The 24,335-nt window shown below is 37.7% G+C and overlaps 2 protein-coding genes across 5 annotated transcripts in view; one reads left to right on the forward strand and one right to left on the reverse strand.

Moving 5' to 3' along the window:
* The window catches only part of CFAP69 (cilia and flagella associated protein 69), a 30,178-nt gene extending 21,074 nt beyond the window's left edge, over positions 1 to 9,104 (forward strand). For all 4 annotated transcript variants that reach the window (XM_062567735.1, XM_062567737.1, XM_062567736.1 and 1 more), the window contains 5 exons: positions 1,427 to 1,503; positions 2,516 to 2,710; positions 3,688 to 3,774; positions 5,932 to 6,036; positions 8,276 to 9,104. In XM_062567735.1, the coding sequence (XP_062423719.1) occupies positions 1,427 to 1,503; positions 2,516 to 2,710; positions 3,688 to 3,774; positions 5,932 to 6,036; positions 8,276 to 8,452 (641 nt within the window). In that variant the 3' untranslated portion in view covers positions 8,453 to 9,104. The remainder of the gene's footprint in view (positions 1 to 1,426; positions 1,504 to 2,515; positions 2,711 to 3,687; positions 3,775 to 5,931; positions 6,037 to 8,275) is intronic.
* A 3,575-nt stretch (positions 9,105 to 12,679) lies between these two features.
* FAM237B (family with sequence similarity 237 member B) lies at positions 12,680 to 13,048 on the reverse strand. Its single transcript, XM_062567740.1, has one exon. The coding sequence runs from the start codon at positions 13,046 to 13,048 to the stop codon at positions 12,680 to 12,682; it is 369 nt and encodes a 122-aa protein (XP_062423724.1).
* Between the last annotated feature and the right edge of the window lie 11,287 nt (positions 13,049 to 24,335).

A 24,335-nucleotide genomic window follows, 5' to 3' on the forward strand; every position in this document is an offset into this window, starting at 1 on the left:
AAAGTAATGGTAAGCTCTCAACATTCATAAGGTTTCTTATCTAGCTGTAGACAAAAATTTAATTGATTGATATGGTCTGTTATTAATTATTCATGTTGGCTATTAATGCTTTCACTGTGCTGTTTAGCTGCATACATAGTATTTGATAATTATGTATTTCAGTCTTTTCCAAGAACTGAATTTAACCAGTATTCTCTGGCTCCTCCTTTTCTTCTTTTAAAAAATAGGTGTTGTGTTTGCTCTTTTTCAATCTGTCCATCACAAGTTCAAAGATGATCAGTAATACTTCTGAGATTGCTTCAACTACTTGCCTGAGTATCCTAGGGTGGATTTCCTCAATCCCAACTGATTTGTAAACATCTTTAGTTTCTCTTATAAACTATAGCCAGTTCTTTCTCTGTTAGAGCCCAGGTTATCTTAGTGTTAATTATGTTAAATTTTGGATCACGGCTGAATTCCTTATTTAACTTTGAAGCAAAAAGGCATGAGCTTATGTTCTGCCTTTCTCCTATTTTCACACATGCCTCCATAGAGTTATATATATTATAATGTCTGCTGTGATGTACTGAAATGGCATGGAAGTAGGTAATAAAAAAGGAAAGATTTTTATAGTCTCTAGTGAAGTCATGCTTTATAATAGCCTGTGACATGACAATCCAGAAATCCAGCATCAGTCTACCTGCATTTATGGCATTTCTTAACTTCAAAATGTGATGTATTCATATTCTAATAAATATGTGCTACATTCCTAGTTACCACATAGATGGTATAATGAAATCTGTAGTGAGTTTTGATACACTATTTAGATATTGTTAAAAAAGATTTTTGAATATAATTAACATTCAGCATGTGCAAAGTGAAGCAGAGCCCCACAGCTGTACTTTCTCTTCCTTATTCTTTTATGCACTTAGTAGAAATATTTTTAAAAACATGGAGTCATCATGCTGAAGGCATGCGGGTCTATGAGATGGAGGAGACTCTCATTATCCAGCCTTGAAACAAAGTACTGGAGACCCTGTAATGTGATTCTCCTGTTGGCTACTGTACAGCCAAAGCAAAGTATGTTTGTTCTAAGTTGTTTCTTTAAAAACAGTGACCTGTGGCCTTAACTGTTTGTCTGCTTTAACTGGAAGAACAAACTCTCAAAAGCACAACAAATGCAGTACTGTCCTGGCTTTACGAGAGATTGGAAGGTCACTGGAGCCACTCAAAAGTAAAGAATTAGAGTAGAGTAAATCTATTTACAGAGAAAACAGTTACTTTAATACCAAAAGCCTGCTCAGGGTTAGAGTGGCTGACTTGTGTACATATAATGAAGACTTTTCCTGTGATTATATGACAAATAAGGCGGTGTTTGGTTTAGAATGTTATATTTTAACATAAATAGATTATGCTGTTAATACTGAGACGATTAATGTTCTTTTAGGTTTTGAAAATTTACCTGGCTTATCTGCTAAGGATTTTGTCACACTTGCTATTATACGTCGTTATCTTGACTTTAAAGTAAGTATTGTGGAAAAAATACTACTACTGTATCTGTGTTTGCAAAAACAGCAAATACATCTCAGGATACTACAAACATAACCCTTCAATACCTAAACAAGCCACCCATAGTTTCACAGAGTATGAGCCAGAGTTACCATCAAAAGAAATAATCCCACCTCCATTGTTCCAACACTCTCCAGACTCTTCCTTTATACTTCCTTTATAACACTACAAGTGTTCGCAACTGGATAGTGAATCTGACCAGAAACCAATGCCAGTTAAAAATAACTCAGGGAGGGGAAAAAAAAGTTTTATCTGTTTGCCGGCTTAAGAAACAGGAATGTGCAAGAATAAGGGTAAGCAACAGAGAATGAGCTGTAGAGCAAGGTTGCCTCTTTGTGCAGAAGCCAGATTATGTTGTTTTCTTTTTTTTTTTTTTTTGGTAATTTAGTAAAAGTGGCATTAAATACACATTTGGAACAGGTTCTTCCCATGCCTTCTCTTTGTGCCCACATCTATCTACCTATCAAAACTTGGAGTTATACTGCTGTGTTTACAAGAAATACAGTAACAGGCTTTGCAGGGCCCATCCTACTCAAAATATGCTTCAGTTTATGCTAATCTTTTGCAAAAAGTCTGCGAGAGCATAATTGGATCTTTAGTAGATAGTTCCAAGTTCCATTTTTGCCTCATGTTATAGTTTGCTCCAATAACATGCACAATCTGAGATTTTATTGAAGAAGCCAGTAAAACACAACATTTTGCTCCTGTAATGTGGGATCTGTCTGTTTTTCTTCTGAGTTTCCATCCTCATCAGCATTCCTGTTACTCCTTTGCAGGGTCAAGCTCGAAGAGCTTAGGGAGGATGACTTTGAATGAATCTGGCATAGTATTACTGAAGTCTAACCTTGCATTACAATTCTAGGAAATAAAACAACAATCAGAAGTGGGATTATTGCTGTATTATATTTTGAATACCTGGAATAGAAATAAGAGATAAATATCAAAGTGTGCTGCATGTTTCACACAGACTGGAGAAGTTTGGAGTGAACTGTGTGCAGAATTAAAAGAAGAATTCAGGCCTGTTACTTCAGATGAGGAAGCATTGAAAGTTATTTCAGAAGTATCAGAAGATGTTGGAGGAATGGTTGCCGCTCTTCAGACTGAAATGCTTGAAAGTCAACAGCATCAAGAACTCCGAGAGGAGGAAAAAGCTTATACAAAGGTAAAACAAGGAATTTTCTACAAAGCTTGTGTAAATTATTTTGTCAGTTTATATAACTATTTTCTTATTATATTTGATTTCGAATCCCATATGCGTGCATTATTTTAGTTTGCATCTGTCTCAGCACTAAAATTGTAATTTTAAAAATTAAGTTAACCTTAATTAAGTTCTCTTGATTTGTGTAATTTTTCCAGTATTTAGAGAGTAACATGAAAAAATGAAGCAGCATCTTAAAGGAAGCTGTATCATCAGTGAAGCATCACCAATGGTATAATGACAGGTGATCACAGTGTTACTATAGAAGTGGCACCCGTGTTTCATCTGTAGCAGATGAAAATTTAAAGTAACCATTGCAACCAGATCCATATCTTAAAAATGAAACATAAGCATCTCTTACAATTCCAGTTAAACTTTGCTGGTTGAATATTCACAAAGCTTCATTATTTCAGAAACCAGGGCTTTGTGCTTCCCAGTATGCTAAGAATGAGCACGGTATAGGCATTGCCTAGCTTTGGTTATAAGGCAAGGATTTGGCATGTTCACACATCTACTGTCTCATCTTCTACCTCATTCTAAGAAATAAGGTCCAGTTGTCTGAAATCCTACCTTAGTGCTTTGGGGGACTTGTCGTACATATGCATTTTCATCACCAGAACTGATTCCATCTATGTGATTCAGCACTTGAGAGTGAGCATATTCAGAAAATATTCCTGAAAGAGTCTGGGCTGTTTCAACATCTGTGTTGAAGGAGGGGAAAATTAGTTGACAATTAGTTTGTTTTTAAAGGCAGTGAATAACTGAAGTTTTTAAAGAACAAGTGTGTCACTTTTACAGCATTTTCATCCAGTCTAGGTGAGAGAGGTGAACTAAAGGAGCAAGGCTGAATATACTGTCCAAAACAGCACAAGGAAAGAATTCAGGGAAGTTGAATAGGAATAAGAATGTGTTATATTTCCTAAATCTCATTCACATTACAGATTCACAGTATCCATAAGCAAAGGGAAATGGTAAATAAATCTTGGGAGAACTTCTTGACTCGAACTTCGAACTATGAGGCACTAAAGGTAAGAAATTTGAGTGATGAAGAGAAATTTATGTTCAGTGTGGTTATAAGAAATGGGAAGTTCCAAACACATTTCTTAATTATGAAGGTGTTCAAATAAAAGCTATATTAGATTTTATGTTCACAGGAAGAAAATAAAACGAACCACAGGATATATTGGCAAAGCTGTGCAATCTTTGAGTGTCACCATAAACTCTTCTGTTTACGGTGACAACTTGGGGATCGGCATTCTTTATGCCACTGTTAAAATTAGATATATGAAAACGTAGTTGTCTTGAGACAGTTGAAACTAAGAAGATAATCGTTCTTACTTTTCTTTATTTTTCCTAATACTTCATCCCCATTTTTAGTACAGCAGATACCTTTCAACGTAGGAAATATTTTTGGATGAAAGGAGCTTCTTTTAGCCATAGTTATGTGTTTCCAAAATATTACGAATGTTAGAATGTTGATTAGACAACTAGCATAAGTTAAGGAAGGAATAAAGTCAAACGTAAAGAAATGTTCTGCAGCTGAATTTAATTTTTCTTCATTTCCCAAAGGACGTACAAAGGAGAATACAGGAGTGCCTACCTGGCCTTTAGTAAAGATCTATGCTAGAATTAGAAATCAGAAAGGCACAGAAAAAAAGATCTGGGGAACTGCAGGTTGGTTAGTGTAAACTCAGTTGTCAACTCAGTCCTTGGAAAGATTATGGAGCAAATACTCCTGGAAACTGTTCTAAGCACATGAAAGACAAGAAGGTGAATGGGAACAATTGGCCTTGTCCTTGATCAAGGACAAATCATGCCCAGCCAACATTGTTGCTTCTGTGATAAAATTACTAGCTCTGTGGAGGAGGCAAGAGCAGTGAATGTCATTTACTTTGACTTTAGTAAGATTTTCAGCACAATTTTGCACAGTGTCCTTGTAGCCAAATTGGAGAGATACGGACTACAAGTTAGATGGAAATCTGGGTGAAGTGCTAGGCTAGGACAGTGGTCAGGGGTTGAAGCTTAATTGGCAGCCAGTTTTGGATGATGTTCCTAAGGTTAATAATAGGGTTGATATTGTTTAACAAATTCATTAATGACCTGGGTAGTGGATCACAAGTCATGCTCGTCAAGTTTGTGTGTGACACCAAACTGGAGGAAGCAGTCCGTATTTTGGCGTTTAGGGCTGCCATTCAGAAGGACCTTGAGGGCTGGAGGGATGGACTGACAAAAATCTCATGAATTTGAAAGGAAAATGAGAAGATTTGCGCTTGGGGTGGAGTAACATTGCCATGCATCATTACAGGCTGCGGACTGACTTGTGTAGCAGCTTTGGGAATCCCAGGAGATGATGAGTTGAGCATGAGTCAACAGTGTACTCTTGTGGTAATGAAAGCTAACAGCATACCAGGCTGATTTAGAAAGAATGCAAGTGATTATTCCTTTCTGGCACTTAAGAAGCCATGCATGTTTATTCTGTTTTCAGGCCCCAGTACAAGAGAGAGTCACAAACCAGAGGGAGGGAGTGCAGCAGATGACCACTAAAATGATTAGGGGGCTGGGACACATGCCATACAAGAAGAGGCTGAGAGAGCTGGGTTTGCTGAGCTTGAGGAATGCTCAAAAGGAGCAGCAAGTCCACGGTGGCTCCACCGGAAGGAATAAGCTATGAGTCAAGGGTGACCCCAGCACAGGCAGCACCCTCAATAACCAGGGCACAGTGCCACCATTTCTGAACAAGGCAGATGATCAGAGGTTCTTTTCAATCTAAATTAAGCTATGATTCTCTGTGTAGAAATCATATTTCCTTTTCTTAATGAAATGATCTAGTTTGTTTTTTTCCTAATTGAAATATCCTATAAAATCAAATTTGGGTCAGCTGAATGTTTCCAATTCTATTAATTAGTAATTTGCCATCAGAATTCAAAGATACCTATAGAAAGATGGAATGTTAGTGATACTCTTATCTGATACATAACTTCTGGTTGTAAGTATATAGACTTATTCAATTTGGGATGAATCTGCTACTCATGATATTCTTGATAGTGGTACTCACTATTAAAGGCCAGCAAAAATGATACCTCCTTATTTTGTTATATTATTTGTACTTTTTCTAACAGGTACAAATGATAGAATTCATTGTGATTAAAATAATTCGGGCTTTTTTTTTTTCCAACTTTTTTTAGAAAGCAAAAAGGCTTCAGGAAAAATCAATAGAGGCTTCTAGATCTAAATCAAAGTCTCAAAATGTAGCCGTCCATTCTACTGATATTAAAGGCCTTGGTACAACAGTAAGTAATCCCAAATAATGCTGATTTATTTTCATTAATATGTAAATGGTTTAAGGTTTATTCTGCTTGTATATGTGCTGCTCCTTACTCTTTCTTTTAATTTTATGCTGAAAAACTCCATGCATGTAAGAGACAATCATTATCTCCTGTAGTTGAAAGTTCTTCAGGGATTAAAAGAAACAGTGTCATCAGGAAAAGGCACTAACAAAGTCTTTTATATATCTATATATCTTACTGATTAAGCCTACAAAGACCATGAAAATGTGCTGCAAAAGCTCTTGATAGAGAAATTGCCTCCATCTTATTTTTAGATATATGCACAAGGCTCCATCCAGTAAACAGCAAAGCACCACTTCCCTCTCTGACATATCCTGACAACAGGCAGTTGGTCAGAATGAGAATCAGATCTGAAAGTTACTCAGAAAAAAAGTATAAGCAAGATGGTCTCTATGTTACTTGACAAGGACCTCTTGTAAGAAAGCCTTTCATGAAAAGCGTGCTGAGATCAAGACCTTTTTTCATTTAGTGTTGGGTAAATCTGTGTAATCCTAATCCAGTCAATAAAGGTGTCCTTTCTAGTTGCCTGACTGTTTGCAGATAAGCCATCCACTACATCTGCAGGGAAGATTTTTTTTTCTTATTTCTATCTCTTAATTTAAGCATGAAAAAACACAAATAATTTGTCAAGATCTTGCTGGGGTATAACAATATGTGCCTGGATGTCGAGTTTTGACAAGCTGGGTAAGACAAGACAGAATCTGTATTTCAGTTACTACCTACTTCTGAGCTAGCTGTTTTCCATGTAAGCCTCACAGCCACAGAGTATTTTAAAGCTTGATGGTGGCTTATAAGGAGTTACTCCTACATGTGAGATGAAGGAGGAAAGAACATGAGGTGCTTGTTTTCAAAGTTTAACAAAGGGAAAAGGGGCTATTATTGTGGGCTTTGGGGCATGAACGAGTAAAGACAAGTAAGGTGGCTGCATCCTGTAAAAGAAAAGAGGCAGTCCATGTTTGATGTGATGAAGAAAGGATGAGCTTAATATAAAGAAAGGGGATGATTTCAGAGTGCTGGAGCAGGAAAATTATCTTTGTTGTAAATGTATGCAAACACATATGAAAGGACACATCTGTGAATGTAAGATGAAGTGGAATAGAAAAAAGGTATATTCGCATGGATGTGTCAGTATGACTGTTCATCAGACATATTTTACAGAAAGAATCTGAAAAGTTTAGATAGAAACACCAGTATTCTGGAAACTGTTGGTGGAGAGAAATATGCAGTTGGATTTTATGTTAGAGATTTGGGCCTCAAGCCGAGACTGTCCACTTCTTTGGAGAGAGAGAGAATTTAACAAGAAAGCATCTTCACAGTTCTATAATCAATGTTTCAACAGCTATAGACAGAAACAAGGAAGAGGTTAGTCCATTTTGGAGAAGTGTATTAAGAAAATGAACTCATCAGCAACATCAGATAAAATTCTTTAGCAAACTTGCTTGGAAGAATTACAAATGACAGCTATTGCTGGCATTTTTTTTTTCATGGACCAGTTGTCTTTCTATCTCTGCTAAACATTTTCAGTAGCTAAGATGCTTGTTGCCAACAAATAAAGATCATATAATCGAACACATGAGTCACATGCACTCTAAGAGTTTCGCAGTTTGTTTTAGTAGGTCATGGTTAGAAGATAGAGGTGTCATTCAAGGAATTTATTCAAAGGCCTGAACATATTCAGTATGAAGAATAGTAATGAGACTGAAAAATGTCGTCTCAGTCTTGGAGTCTTACAGTTTTCCTGGAGCAGTGGATATAAGCAGTTGCAGACTGAGAGAAGCAGCTTTGCACATGTGTATCTCTCTCTCTCTCTGTCTCTCAAGTGCTAAAGTATAATGAAAATCTGAGAACAAGAACTATGAATGATATTACGTGTAAATCCCAATGACAGAATACATTGCACAACAAACTTCTATTGTAAAACAGGCTTGGTTTTCTTTTCAGCTATTCTTAAGATCAGACATGAAGGCCTGAAAGAAAAGTACTTAAAGGTATCTGCTGAAAAAACACTCTTTTCATTGGTGGGAGCGATTTGTTATTTTAGTAGTTTGAGTGGACCTACATAACCTCAGCATGCATCTCTACCCACTGAAAAATATTTTCAAGAGACCAGCTCATGATTTAACATTCATTGTATTTTATATACTAAACGAATGTCAAGCAATGGATTTGTTTTGTTTTTCAGATTGGATCTGGTCGCTTAGTAACTGTAGAAAGTACACCTCCTCACTTAGTTGGAGGGCCACTGGCTGATACAGACGTTGCACTTAGAAAGCTCTCTGTTCATGGAGGAGCCTTAAAAAAGATCAAAAGAGTTAAAATATTGGACTCATTCAAGAAAAATTCAATATCTGTAAAATAATACTATTCTGAACAGTGCTTTTAATTTTTTGTTAACGTTATGTGTATTTCATGTACAAGATACAGTCTATTTGTAATGGTTTAATAAATTGCATTGTTGTTCTTAAGAGTAAAATTATTTTTTGTCTTACACTAATGTAAACATGGTAATAGTTTGTTAATAAAATATTTCACACAGTATGGTACAAAGGTGTGTTAAATCTGATAATTTTGTGTGCTAGTGTCAGGTTGCCCTGATCCGCTGTCAGTAAGTCTATTTAGACTTCCCTCTTTTGTTGACAAAAGTACACTCTGCACACATTGCAGTTTAGGCATCCCCTTCCTTGAGCAGGCTGGCAAAACCTTCACAAAAATACGTTTGGTTTGTTCTTTTGGATACTGTACCTCAGCAGTGCTTTCCAAGTCCATTTGGTTTCTTGGACATGTCTTTAGCATCAGGATTTCTGAATTCTGTTCTCTCTAGGGCATAGCCGGAATTTCTTGACAGATGCTCTGATAGAGCAAGATTTCCTGAGGCCATTATCTCATTTCAAAATTAGTTACTATCCGGCAGTATGGCATAAACTGCAGTGACATTGCAAGGTGTTTTGTGACGCTTAAGTTGCTGTATGTGGTCTGTCATTTCTGCACATAAGCAGCCCTTTGAGAAAAGTTCAAACTTTCATTTTGTTGAATGCAAATGTAAAAAAAAATGGAAATAAATTTGAGGTAATCATGTAGAACTTAGTTTTGAACTCCCTTTCTTACTTCCCTGAATGAGAGGTATGGTGCATGTGTGTTTGTATTTCTTCACAAGCTATTTGCTCCTATAACAACACATAGCAGTACTTGGATTAAAAATGAAAGCAGAGATTTTTGTTCAAGAATTGTCTACTTAATTTCTATAAAAATAATACAAAGGAAATAACAGCATAAAATAAAGCAGCCATAGGAGATGATGCTTAAACTGTAGAAACATCTCCACATGTCCAATTTCCAGCGATCATCAGAAGAATTTTCTCATGGACAGATTTGTTAAACATTACGTTGTAAAGTAAGACAGCCATCTATTACTTACCGTCAGAGAAATTAAATTAAGCTATGCTAATTTAATTTCGTTCTCATGCTTGCCCTTTGCTAATTGATAATTTTTAAGTATAACCTGGCTTTGTTAGAACTTTTTTCCCAAATTAATCTGCATAACATTTAAGGATGTTTTAATTAAACAAGCCTCTGTGTGTTTTCTGCATGGAAGAAAGATAAGCTAAAGTATGTAGAGCTTTACTAACTGAAGTCTTGTGTGTCAGGTATATATGCAAATGTGTGGATGATACATCATTATTGCTAACATGAAAGCACTGGTCAATTTTTTCCAAATACATAGGACTCACATGTAAGTCCTTCCAATTTCTGAGCAAAAGCATTGATGCTTCTGTAACAATTTTAAATCAGAAGCAGAGTGAGCCCCACAGCATCCCTCCCATGCGTGCACTATCCTTTGGTTACGCACACATAGTTCTGCGTTGCATAAGACTAAGGTGGTGGCGTCTCCATCACTGGGATGGGAAGGGTCAGGTAACTTCCCAAGTCTCCTCCACACTGATTTTTATGTTCATTGATCAAATGTAATGAACTTGGACCTTAAGCTCATATTATGAGATGTGTGTTCAATGTTGCATAGCTGATGAGAGTCTAGGACACCTTCTACAAGAATTCTCGTGTAGCAATTCCACCATGCGTTGCTTGTTTGAGCATTCTAGAGCCAATTATGCAAGACGCTAAACATCCTTGTCTCCTATAGAAAACTAAAGAGAATAAAAGTGTACAGCATAGGAAAGATGGGGCTTTTAAAAACATACAGGATACCTTGCTCTGGCATTCAACTCAAAGATCAACCTGATATAAATGTGTATGAAACACTAATGTTACTATAGTTTTACACTTCCATAGCTGAAAAGTATTTCTTTTGTAGTCGTGAACAATGATAACTTCTTTATAAGGTTGTATGACAGTTAAAACATTCTTTATTTGTTATAAGCTTTATTTGTTATTCTTTATAAACTGGATATCCCTGGAACAGATGAGTGAAAGATGGATCTCAAATAGCCACTCATCTTGGTCTATCATTTTCTTAAGCTACTGGTTTTGGATGTGTCATGACTCCCTCTTTATTTGCTCAAAAGAAGAGCATTGTATTTAAAATATGTTTGGAATCGGTGATATCCATGAGAAAGGGAAATTCTTCACTACTTTTATACCCTCTCTAGAGTACTCTTAAGAGACATATTTTATAAGAATCAGTTCAATATTATATTTAACTTAGGTGAACATATACAAACCTCTGACCACTGTTGGATATTTTATGCATTTTATTGCATTGGATATTTTATATTTGAGCATTGTATGTAATGGATTTCTTGTTACTTAAGAAGGTTTTTGAGCTGTTAATGCATGAGTACTGTTTTCCAGTGCTGAGTACTGTCTTCTGTAGTAACAAAACCCAGCTGGGATCTCACAAAAGGCCACTGTGGGCACCGAACAAACTGTATCACCAAGAAGTAAAGCAGAGAACAGTCAGCAGCATGGAGTGTCCCAGTTTGTTATCAGGTTTTCTGTGCACAGAAGAAATGGGTTATTGAGACGGTTAATCTCCCTGTACTAGCTTACCCATGCTGAATGATATGTTATAAAGGGAGCATGACTCAAGCCAGTTTCTCCCTCTTTCAAACCAGTTTGTGCATGAGGCAATGGTGATGCTGCCTGCGATTGCAGGAACAGATTGCATCCCCTAATTTATCCAGACAAGTGTGTAAGAAAAGAGCAATTTTGTGAAAGCTCTCTTCTTAATATGTTTCTTGCAAAAAAACATATTAACAGACAAGAACGAGAAAATGACTATTATTCAGTCTTTGTTGCATAGAAAAATATTTTATTTAATATATAGGCTAAGCAGTGATAAAATACAAAGTTTAGACTGCACAAGACATTACAGCAAGCATAATCCTCTCTAATTGCATATTGCACTTTCACAATTGTTCAAAATAAAGCTTATTGTAATGCAAGACAGTGTATAAAATGTGCTTGTTGACTTTGTCTCATTTGCTTAATTTACAAAAATATATTGGGTTTCCATCAAAGTTAATGTTTAAAAAATAATATTCGGAAAAGATGGGCCTCTACAAAAATAGAGCACTGGTTCAAGCAGCTTACCTGAGAGAACAAAGGTATTGGATCAAAACAAAAATCATTCACACATGGCTTGGGAAAAGGCAGCTTGGTAGATTGAGAGAAACAAAGGTGACAGTGGGGGCTTGAAGCACTTATCAGTTTAGCAATGATTAAGTACATGATCCAGCAAGGGGGGAAAAAAAGAAAAAAAAAAAAAAAGGATGAATGCAAACAATGGTGTTGCCTAATGGTCTAAAGTATCTGTTGTGCTTTTGTGCTCCATTTTCATTGTCTGGCTGAGGTATCGTAATTTGTCTCCCCTTTTGGCCTAAAACGGCTTGGTGAAAGCTGACCTAAAGATTATGAAAGAGAGCTAGTTGTTTTCAAAGAAATATGTCTAGGAGTGCTGGGATTATGTGATCTCCATATTCAGTCTGGAAACCTAAAACTCTTCTGGATTCATCAGAAAAAAAAAAAAAGTACTATGTTAGATTGGTGGAGGCGGGGGGAGGGCTTTTGCAGAGAGGAGGAAGGAAGCCAACAGGTCTAGGAATGGTTAATAAACTAGCAAAACAATCACCTCTACGATTTCAGTTCACATTCATCCCAGACCAGGACGACCAGCGTTCGTCACGGTTGACTATCTCACATTATGTGCCGACAATTTCAACAGGAAGGAAAGCATTCAAGTGGTCAGGGACTTGAACTTCCCTGCTCACATGCAGGTGATTCCCCAAAGTTAGGGCTGACGCCAATTTACTAGGAAACTTGCAGTGTTGTAATGCCATTTACATGTACATAGTGCTAAACAGAGAATGGAGCATCCATTTACACACACTCCCACATGCATACCTGCAATTTTTTACACTTTGTTAAATATAGAAATTCTGTACCTTAACTACTTATGTGTTGTGAAAGTAGCTACCATTAAAAGATGCAAATATATCTGACAGAGACCAAAAACTGTAAATGATGAACACCAAATTATCTAAACAATCAAAGACAAGGATAGAATAGTGCTTCTGTTTAATGTCAGTACTTAGTAGACTAACATCATGTGTTAGTTACCTTCTAAAGTTCTCTATGAGTATGTGGAAAAATATTTGGGAGATGCTAGTTGTCTTCTGCCCATTCCATGCGATCTTGAGAGCACACAGTCTACGTACATATCCCAGAAGTTCTGGGCTAAATCATTGAAGAGTTCATTGTGCTTGGGCTTAGGCGATTCCTTTAGGAACATCATGAAGTCCCAAAGAGCAATGACTGTATCCGCTACCTTGAGTTTCTTCATTTCCACCAGCGCATGGGATGACACCTCCCAGCACTGATGGTCAATCTGGCCCAGGCTTGCAGGTGTTTCCTTTTGATAGTCTAGGCTGGCATAAACCAAATTCAGCATCAATATACAGCCCAGCTGAAGATACCACCTTCTTCTCCATACAACTTCCATATTCCAAGCAGATGCCTGAAAGAAAGTGTATGAAATCACACAGCTTCTGTTATTATGTAATTTATTCACATATAACATTAAAGGATACTCCCCAAGAGATGACTTATGCATAATATTTAATACTTACAGGACAATATCAAGCCATGGGATAAATACCAACCAATGAATCCTAACAATGGAGCTAGGACTGCACCTAAAAATTGTCAATGCCATTTAAAATGTGATAACCTGAAGCAGAAAATTTAATCTCTGACTAAAGTGGTCATAGTCTATGTCAGAACTATTCCCAGAGCTCAAGCATTGTCCCCTTCCATTCTTGGATTTATACCATTAATAAAATCAAATTAATAGCTAGCAGTTGCTTAAAGAAGCCCAGTAGTATTCTCTTTTGGTAATAATTTAAATGATTGCAAACAAATAACAAATTTATAAATATCCAGTCTTTCATAGAACAAGCCTAGTCAGAAATGTGGAAATGAAAAGAGCGGACCATTACATAGTGTTGGGTGAGTGCCAGCATGGTATGAACTCATTCAGTAGCTATTGCAAGACTGGAAAAAATAGGCAAATTCCTTCCTGGTTTCCATTACAAAGTTAAGCAAACTTTTGGCATAATTCTATCATATATGAATGATCAAAATTCTAAAACCATCCAGAGAATGGAAGATGGAAAGAGTAGTAACATAAGAGGCACAGTGGGAACTTCAAACACTACAGAATACGCGGGCACTATCATACATTGAATCCATCTGTGAAAATTGCGTTTTTCCTGTAATTCAGTTCCAAATGCTCAGAGCAAGTTTAGACAGCAGCTTATTAAAGCACCTGATAATTAGCTCAGTTGGTTAGAGTGTGGTGCTAATAATGCTAAGGTTTCGGGTTCGATCCCTGTATGGGCCACTTGCTTGAGGGTTGGGACTAGGTGATCTCCAGAGGTCCCTTCCAACCTTACTGATTCTGTGATTTTTTTCTCAGTCCTTTCTATCAGGGTAAAGTGCAGTGATAGAGGAGAGTACACATAAAGGGGAAAAGAGAGAACAAGGAAGAAAGAGAAGTGAATACAGGAAGGAGTCTCAAGAAAAAGCTGACATTGGAGACTCTCAAATACTGCTGCTAGTTGTGGTATCCTAAATCAAATGCAGGCTTGCAATGACTATGCCAAATAACTGGTGCCACACTTATTCCCACAGTTTCCAATCCTTTTGCCAATTCAGAAGAATATTAAAAATAATTATGAAATGATGTAAGGTGTTGTGCAGACACAAAACCATGATTTGGGAAACTTGGTGTGAAGTCCAACAACATTACTCTAGTCAGAATAAGTTTGGGAACTGGCTCTAAGAAAAGTTATCACTTTGAAAATATCAAAGACTAACACCCAGATATCCTCTGGGTGCAACTGAAAAGAGGATAATCCATAGATAATTCCAAAGTTATGTGATCTATAAGAAAATACAGCCAAGGTGACACCATGGAGTTGAGAGTCATACCAAATCTGGTCAGAAAGTAAAATAGCTGGTAATAGGCCCTTTCACCAGGGCCCCAGTGTTCTGGGATGATTTTAGCTTGAACGTACCACCACACCAGCACAGCCATATGAGGTCTTTAAGCTCCAGTATTGCTTTCCCTGCCCAGGACAGTTAACTTACCTTCAAGACTCAGAAGAATTAGACAGATATCCACCAATCTAATTCCCTTCTAAAAACATTTTTGCTAGCTACATTTCAGCATGCAGTAGATACACGCCCCCAGCATCTTGATATTTGCATTTAAACTTCTCAGAATGTTTGCTTTTCCATGGATTATTAGAAAACTATATTCAGTAAACGAGCAGTGATGAAAGTGCTTCTTTTCTCATTTCCACTTCATTAGGAACTAGCATTTCCAGGAAGAATGTACTAGCAATTCAGCTACAAATCAGTAAAACAGCAGCTGGGAAGCCACTAAAATTTTGAGCTGTTTTGATTTAATGTTTTAATCCAGTTAAAACTCAAACGATAAAGGCTCACTTGAACAGCTCAAACAGGAGCAGAGACCACAAGAACCCTCAGAGACTTTGAACTAGTAACTCCTACTATTCAGTAGGGGTTATGTATACAGCTAGAGTATAGACAAGTAAGTTTCACAAAGCTGAAGAGAAGTAGTGAAGTTATACTTACAGTGTTTCTGCGATGAGATCAAACACTCTATCCTTGAAACAACAATAACCAGCCACTTGGAGAAAAGTAAAGAAATTTCTGAATGGGCTGCAAGTGTCCAGCAGTTGCTTGATGCTCTGAAGATGTTGGGATTATGTAGCAGAGAGCCTGGAAGATGCTGGCACTGGCAACGCAGCAGCAGCGGCAGCAGCAGCAGCGGCAGCAGCATTAACTCAGGTCGGGGGAGAAGGAGAGAGGGAGCTCGTGGTGAGAGCCCCACCTCCCTCGCAGCAGTCACCAGTGACCCCCCCGGCTCAGGGGTCTCACCTGCAGAACAGCCCTCACTGTTGGAAAGCGTGTTTGTGTGTGTGTGTGTGTGTGTGTGTGTGTGTGTGTGTGTCTGTGTGTGTGTGTGTACACTGGAGGAAGGGGAAAGAGGGCTGCCAGAGGGGAAAAAATACACTGGATAGCAAATTTTCTTCAAATCACTAACATGAATACTCTCCCCATTTCATAAACCCAGGTTTTCATCTGCTACTCTGCCTACCCACCAGAACATAAACCTGCAATGTTTGAAAGTAATGGAAAATGGACTTGCAGTAAAGAATTTATAGCACAGTGTGCATCCAATATTCCAGTTCTTTTTGTAGAAACTCTCTGACTTGAGGTTAATTTTATACTATGTTCAAAAATCTCCAACAACCCAGTTACCAGTATCTCCAGAGTCATTTTGTTTGCAGTTAACAACAGCCCCTCCAGAACACTAGAGCCAGCACCAGGTCTGTGAGCCTGAGTTTATGTCCCACGACTTTATATCCCGTAGCTGGGAGCAGCCCAGCTATATCATTTTTTAAAGACTCCTCTTCTCTGTTGTTTTCTTTCTTACTTACTAGTTACTTTCTGTGCTAAGAAACTAGGCTTATGTGGACATTTAGAAGAGCTCCATTTCCTTCTAGGAAGAGAAGCTTATGAAGAAGTCCAGCTTATTAAAAATTTGAAATACTTTTTCCAATGCTGAAAACATGCTTTCTCATTCTACTCATTTAGGTTCATAGGATAACCAGTTGTGCTGTCCGATCAGATACTGAAGTGTAAGTTTGACAATAGTGACAAAGTTACTATACTATACAATAGTTACAGCTGTTGTGGATTTTCCATGTGTCTATATAAAAGTCCAAAAACTTCTATATCTTGCTAGTAAAATGAGGTTAAAAATGCCATTTTAACATAGAGGGGTGTCATGAAGCCCAGAGCAATATAATTTGTAAAAGGCCTTCAGTTCCTTCAGTGGTAGATGTTCTTCTAGTGCAAAGTCTACTCCTAAAGTCGAATTTATTTACCTAACTTTGCAATTCTGTTTCTCCCTCAGTCCTGGCACTTACTGAATAGCTCAGGCAACTCCACACTCAGCAAGCTGGTTTTCTGGAGCTAATTCTAGGTATCTAATGCAGAGTGGTGGCTAATCAGGGTAGGATGCCCCAAAATCAGACTCTGCAAAGATAAGGGGGTTTTATAGCTATCTTGTCTCATATAATTAGTGATTTGATAGTTTTACATAGATTTTTCTGGCTAATTTTTCAGCCCCAGCCCATATTCAGATCACTTCTTAGATCACCAAGAAAAATTAATTTGTCTTGTTCTGATATGCAATTTCTTTTTGATAGAACTCTTCATACATTGCATATATGCTATCTAAATTCTCCAAGAAGACTTTCTCTTTCAAGGAGGATCAACAGTCCTTCATCTTCCAAGGCAAGTCAGTCTATTCAAAGTTTGTCAAAGCAAAACCACTAGCATCTACCACCACTGAACTCCAAGCATTTTCACAAGAGCACTGTAATTCTGTGTATCATTCTAACCTTCTGCCGTTACAGGTGAGATTTTAACTCGATTTAGTTGCCTCTCTTTATGTGAGTCAAAAATTCCTAGTAATTAAAAATAATAATGCTACTGATCATGCCTCAGAAATGCTCCTGAATGTCTATGCCCATTTTCACACTACCATATTACATTTGAAACAACGTTCCCCCCTAGTGTCTCAGGGCATCTCCTCACCCAGCTGAGCTGTAGTGCCTTGTCACTTACAGAGAAGAAGAGTTCCTAACCTGAGCAGTACTGCCCAAGGGATTTCCTGGTCCTTTTGACATTGTGTCTACATGGAAAGAAGCTGTTTTACTTCCTCCTCACCTACTGAGAGCTGGAAATGGCTCTCAACAAGAGAGAAGTCTATGAATTCCTGTAGTCCAGTGCTGGTTGTACCACTGCCTTGCCATGTGGCCGGGAGTGAGACTCTTAAATTATTTCACTAACTTTGGGCCTAGATGTTTGCTCATGAAGAACAGCTTACAGGCCTGGCGCCTGCAACCAGCACAATTTCCTCGTCTATTAACTTAGTCTGTCCTATACCTTGTGAGGGTCTATGAATGTAAAGTGTTTTGAAGAGATATGGCATGAGGAGTGCTAAACAGTTACTCTGTAGAACCAGATTTGAAAGCCAAAGGAAAACATTCATGTGGAAAGTTTAATTAGAAGCGCAGGTTCTTTTTCATATACCATCGTTCTAGCACAATTGGGAGAGAAATACTTTACCTTCAAGTACTGTTCAGACAACTTAAAAACAAGGGCTCTGGATGTCATCTGCCTGGTAACTGTCTCACAGAAATCATGTCATTAGAAAGGCTCTTCTAAGGATCACAGCAGAACGTAGGTACCTGAGGCACTCGTAAGACCTGCGCTGCCCCACAGCTGCCTCCTTCTCTTTGAAAAAGAGATGTGAAATTTGAAGTGACTGCTTTTCAAAGGACTATGAAAATACTTCAGCTGGCAAACAGCAGCAAGGACTCTGGAGCTCTGGCTCCATACAGGATTCAGACCCCTCTAAAACTACACACAAAACCAATAGCTCTCTTTAAGGTAGTCTATGTAGTTTGGTATTAGTAAATCTTTTGCATAATACACTGCCTGAAGAAGCGGTGTCTGCTCTATACCAGAAGAGTCTACTACACCACTAGCTCTTCCTTTCTTGAATTTGAGTGTCACCCAACAGATCAAGATTATAATTTAAACTTTTTTTCCACATTATCATATATGAATAATAATGTACGTAGAAACAAAATGTCTGAGGCACTTAAGCATGTAAAACTGCCAGTAGTCCCAGTTCCAGAAAACCTCCTATCTTTAAAGGCAGCACTGATAAAAACATAGGACAAGTATGTAGTAAAATTGCTCTATCAGGGTTTCATAACATGCTTTGGTGGAACAGAACAGGACAGGAACAGCCTGTTCTTTTATGTGGAAATGTAAAAATTTATGTCATGAAAATAATGTATACTGTATTAAAAGCAAATAAAGATCTGTTTTGAAATTGACATTTGATTTCAGCTGGAGCAATTCCAGCTATCTTCTAGAAGCCTTTCCAGCATTACTGATCTAAACATTGTTTCAAAATATTGCTTCAAAATAATAACCATCTTTGAACCTAAACAGCTTTAAGAAGAAAACATCTGGAAAACTGGAATACAGTTAGCTTATCTCTGAACTTTTTGTAATATTAAAACAAGCTAAAGCTATACTAGACATAATTACACCTTGAAATTCTAAAGAAGCATTAATAACCAAGGAGATTAAAGTGTTAGGAAGGTTGTGCAAGGAACCTACCTTTCAAAGAGCTCCTTCATACTTTGCTATTAAGCAAAACAGTTTTCAGTAAGTTTTCAAATCAATAACGCTTTTCTTCTTTCTGTTTGCTTTATGGAGTATTAAATTTATGAATACGATTAATTTGGTAGTGAAACAGCCAAAATTTGAAAGGCATTTAAAGACACTTAAAAAAGAAGGTAGGTAGCTTCTTAGGCACTGCAACAACTCCTTCCTGTCATTTAGTTCCCATTTATAACATTTAGGTTCATTAGCACAAGATAGCGGTCTAAGCACAGTGATTTCCATTTACTTCAACAACCATAGACGTCAGTACTCAATTCCTTTTCTTCATCATACAAGTTTATTTTTATCAAATGCCCTTCTCTTGCATTTCCTAATCTAGTTAATAAATCCATCCTTTTAACCTTAAAATGAGGTATTCCCAGAACACAACAATAGAAATCAAAACTATAAGAAACAGATTTTTCTTAGGACTTTTTTAGAAATAAAAAATGGAGTTCTCTTCTCTTTTTGAAATCCTGTGTCATCAACCACGTTCTCTTTCAAACACTACGAACTTACATGAAAACCCTTTGATAATACCTAAATAGTCCCCTCTCGAAGTGAGAACTGTTTTGAAGGTTGTCATATTTCATTTCCATTTATTATCATATATGATTGACAGTCAAGGCTCTGGGACCTTATAAACTGTGTGAGAGCACCACCTGGAACACAGTTTAACCCATGAATTTATATTGCCGAAGATCAAAATTATTAATAACTAATAATTCTGTACGATGTTTCATGAAGACAGTAGGATTGGACTAAGGAAGTACATGAAGAAAGACACTGATCACATTTATTAGGTAAGTATTACTATTACGATTTCTAGTTCAGAAAAGATAAGGTAAAAAAAAGTCAATTTGTTACTCTCTTCACAAAATCTCATGTACCCGAAAGCTACATAAAAGCTCAGTTTTATGATGAAAGCCCTTAAAACAAGAGTCCCTGTCCACATACCTGGGAAAGCAGATTTTTTTCAGTCAGTGACTAAATATAAATGACATTTTGACAAAAAAAAAATGTTGTGTTCTCCATTCTGCAAGGGGATTCAGGAAGAACTCAAAAGACGCTAGGCATACTAAATGTGCAATCCACAGAATGCACAGGAGCCTGCAATCCAGCACAGCTGTTTCAGAGATTAAGATTCATGAGATGGGATTAAAGAAAATGGTAGCTCCTTCTGTGATTTTAATGGTTTAATTGATAACAGAACTTAGGCAAAAAAAAAGTATGCTCAGAACTCTTCCAACACTCCCTAACAGAAGTTTTGAGCTGCTCTACTTCAGTTGATTCTTTTTAATATAATGGTGGAAGTATCTCCATCTGGTGGTACTTTTTTGTACTGAAAAGCATATCCTTGGCATTGGTTAAATCTCCTTAATAAATAAATAAATAAATAAATTAATTAAAGTAACACGTCAATCTTTTAGAGCATCTGAAATTCAGATATGTGGGTATAGTTATTTCTTTCAACTTCAAAGAGCTTTGTGCCAGCTTTCCAGTATTGTAATGAAGGGTTGTGTGCATGTTTAGAAAAGCACAGAAAGAATACGGACTCATAGCTTTTAGCTATTCCAATTCTACTTTAAAATAAAGCTATGTTGTTAAAATGTTCCTAGCTTAATTTTTAAACATTTCCACCGATGTAAGTTCTTTTATAGACTGAGAAAATACTGCACATGAACTACAAATTTCAGAGAACTGCTGCTCGAAGTTTTAAAATCCTGATAGAAAGAGATTTTATAGCTTGTTCTTACTACAGTTGGTGACAGTCCATGTACTACCTAGTGATTTATATCACGAGAGAAAAGAAACAGACTGCTAAAACTGGGATCCGATGTAGCAGTACCTTTGTAAATTTCAAGCTATCATACACAAGCATTTGAAGCTAAAAACAGAGCAAAAAAAGCAGGAACTGAAGCATGAAACTCAGAATATGTACTGACTATGTGTAAATCCGTTCAGAGAATTTTAAAACGCTAGCAGCCATCTGTATAACTGAATTATAGCTATCTCTGTACACTCTTACGTAAATAGGATTCACTAAAAAATTGAGTCACCCTCTGTATCACTGATTAGTAGTCTGAAGTAAAGAAATAATAGAAGTGATGTTCTACAATCAAGCTTGTCAGTGAACGGGCCCGCAGTCCTGCTATTTAAATTCAAGTATGGTGCACCCACTATGTGATTAAACAGCCAACACAAATCAAAAGATAAAGATGATAGCATCAGTACTACCCTGGCAAAACAGAGTATCTCTTTAGATGAGCAGATACATTTTTAAAGTACAAAAGTTAGTAAATAAGCCATTTAACTAACCTAAATCTTCAGAGCTCTAAATGATTACAGTGCAATTTCAGTAATTTTTAGCACAGTGGTATAAAAGATTCCAGAAAATGCAAAATGGTACATTTCAAATGAAATATTTTGTTAAGTTGCTGAACTTCCTGCTCTTGTTGGCATGAGCTTGTTCGGTGCTGAAATGAATCTAGTGTTAATGTCAATGGATTAAATACTTTCATCTCACAAAATACATAGGAGAAACAGTTTTTCTTTGTTTCTTTGCTCAGCTTAAGCTGTTGGTTGACTACATGCAGTTGAATTAACCTTAGTATCTCTGCCGGTATCTCTGGACAACTCTGCACATTAATCTGTTGTTGCATTTGACATCCTGCTGTGTGTTAAGAAAGCTCAGCATATTTAATCTAAGGCTCTGCTAGCTAAAAAGCTATAGATCCTGCTACTCTCAACAGCCATAGTGATTCAATGGTACAAAATTAAAATAGTAATCGTCTTAAGGAAAGAACAAAGCATGAGAGCACAGGGTAATCTGATATATTTGTGTTGGTATCCAAGGCAAGCACAGGGACTATGACACTGAGTTAATCCTGGAAGATCCTTGATAACCCTCTTGCTGTCTGCAGCTTCCCCACATTTTCTTTGTCTCACCTAGCAATTCTCCTGCTAATTCCCCCTTTCTTCATCCTTTTCTATATAATACCAAATCCGGTGCTTTAGTGAAGTCACAGAAGCGCAACCTAACTTTTGCACAATCTGAACTTTGCTTACAATTCAGATCAGACTCTCAAATCCTTCACATATCATAAAGCTTAAATCTGTACAAAGTATTCCTTTGATATATTTGCAAGCATTTGCAGAGTAACATAAAATAGAAAGGTTCTCCTGAATCATACACTTCCCTGCCACTACAGAAAGCTGTCCTGCAGAGTCACCTCATAAATTTAACAAGCATCAGATTAAAAACAGGTATGTTTTTACTCCCACTCATTTCATGGAAAAGCTGTTTCAGAATGTGATTGCTCTACTGACTAGAAACATTATTCTAATTTCCTGACTATTAATAAATGTTTCATTTTTTTTTTTGTTCTCCTGCCAACATTGTCCTGCAAATTAAATGGTTTTCATCCCTTATGTTTTCTTTCCTGATATATTTATAGACAGCACGCATATCCCCTGTCTTTGTTTTATTCAAGTAAACAAGCAGAGCCCAGTCTAAAATCTTCTCATACAAAAGACTCTCAATCCCTCCAATGATCTTTCTAGCCTTTCTCTATCTCTGCTTCAGTTCAACTTTCTTGATTTAATTAGAATTACAGAACAGTAACTTGGAAATTTTCACTGCACCCCAAATGAAATCTCACCAGGGTCTCAGACAATTATATTAATACCTCCCTACTTTAACCAGAAACACATCTCCTGAAATATTCTCTAGACTTATATATCACCACCAGATTTCATCAGCATGAGCTTACTGATTGTACCAGGGATACTAGGAAAAATATTAAGGAAGATCATTCCCAAACCACCCCTTGAAGCCTACTATCTTCCTTTTCAACTTTGCTTGTGGCTATCTCACTTCATGGTTTCTCTCCTAATCTCCATGTTCTCATTCCTTTCCAGGTATATCAAATATCAAATCAATATCAAATGCTTTCTTGACATCTTCTTCTAGATCTGTATCTCTCTGACAAACCTGTATTTCTCTAAAGCTTTGTATACGGTTTAACTAGGCTTATAGGTTGGCCAGATCACTTTTCTCTTTTTAAATACAAGCAATTACAGCCCAGCTGCAGCCCACTTGACTTTAAACACTTAGCTGAGTAGAGAGTCATTCAAGATGTGACTTGCCTTCTGCAGATGCCTCTCTCCTCCGATGAGAAAAGGAGTCTAAGCAAACAAGCTTCCCAACTAGAACTCCTCAGGCCTTAAACATGATGCTAGGCTCATTTTTGGTATTTTCCAGTCAATTGGTACCATGCTTAACAGATCTGTTCAAAACTCCTAGATTTTATGTTTCACCTGTTTCAAAATTTCAGATGTAGTCCACATGATCTGAAAGCATGACCCAAATGCAAAGCTTAATAGTTTTACATTTGTTTGCAGTTGTAGTCATTTCTGCTTGTATTCTGTCATTCACCCTGTCCGTCTAACCTTTGTCCACATGGTCAAACTACTTCGACACTGATGAAAGTCATATATTTAATTTGGGGGATTTAACTTACACTTTTAGATGACAGTAACATCTTTTCTTGCAGATAAAGTCAGATGTTGAATCTATTTTAAGTATTAAATTACTCTAAAAGGTAATGACAGCCCTCAAGCTGTTTGCAAATGAACTTAAGAAAATATGACCTACTGGAAAGGCTGGAACAGGTGGAAGATGGAACAAAAGAAGACATAGTATTTCCTTTTTTCCATGATGACTGGTTGTTTTAGGAAAAAAAAAAGTGAAAATACCTGTAAGTATCTGAAAAATACTTTTCTGTAAAATAGACTTATGTAAGACCTAGTTGAGGGGCTCTTGTTTCACCAATTCTACCCCTCCCGATCCTAGTAACTTTATTATTTAAAAAATAATTGCCCACTTGCAACCATTTAAAAAAATGCAAAATACTATATAACTTATTAAAAGCGTGTACTTTCAAAACTGTGATGCTTATCCTGAAAAATAACCTTTGAAAGCTCAGGCCCCGATTTGCTGGGGGAAACACGTAAACCAATTTGTTCAGCCGGCTTCACAGGGCCCAGCTGCAGAGGCAGGGCCGACAGGGGACTCCGAACACAACCAGGAAAGGGTTTCCAGGGAAAACACACCACTAGAGCCGGCGCACCCTGCCGACCCCTCGCAGCGCTCGAGGCCGGGGCCTGGCTCTCCCCCGCCCGAAACACCTCAGCGCCCCTCCGCCTGAGGCTGCGCGGCGTTGGGGGGGACTAGGTGGGGAGTCAGCCCTGCCCGTCGTCGCGCCACCGCCCGGCGCCCTCAACGGCGCGGTGCTCCCGACGGCGGGACCGGCCACGCATGCGCGCGGGCGCGGGCCCGCCTCGCCCACGCCGTCGCCATGGCCGAGCGCGTAATGGCGGCGCGCGCCGCCAGCGCGGGAGGAGGCGCGAGCCCGGCGCGGCCGCACCGCTGCCAGCTTCCCGCG

This window comes from Rhea pennata, chromosome 2, assembly GCF_028389875.1.
Source record: "Rhea pennata isolate bPtePen1 chromosome 2, bPtePen1.pri, whole genome shotgun sequence".
Classification (NCBI taxonomy): domain Eukaryota; kingdom Metazoa; phylum Chordata; class Aves; order Rheiformes; family Rheidae; genus Rhea; species Rhea pennata.

Bases quoted from the DNA above. Each gene is read 5' to 3' on its own strand.
- FAM237B (XM_062567740.1), bottom strand. From the start codon at position 13,048: ATGGAAGTTGTATGGAGAAGAAGGTGGTATCTTCAGCTGGGCTGTATA.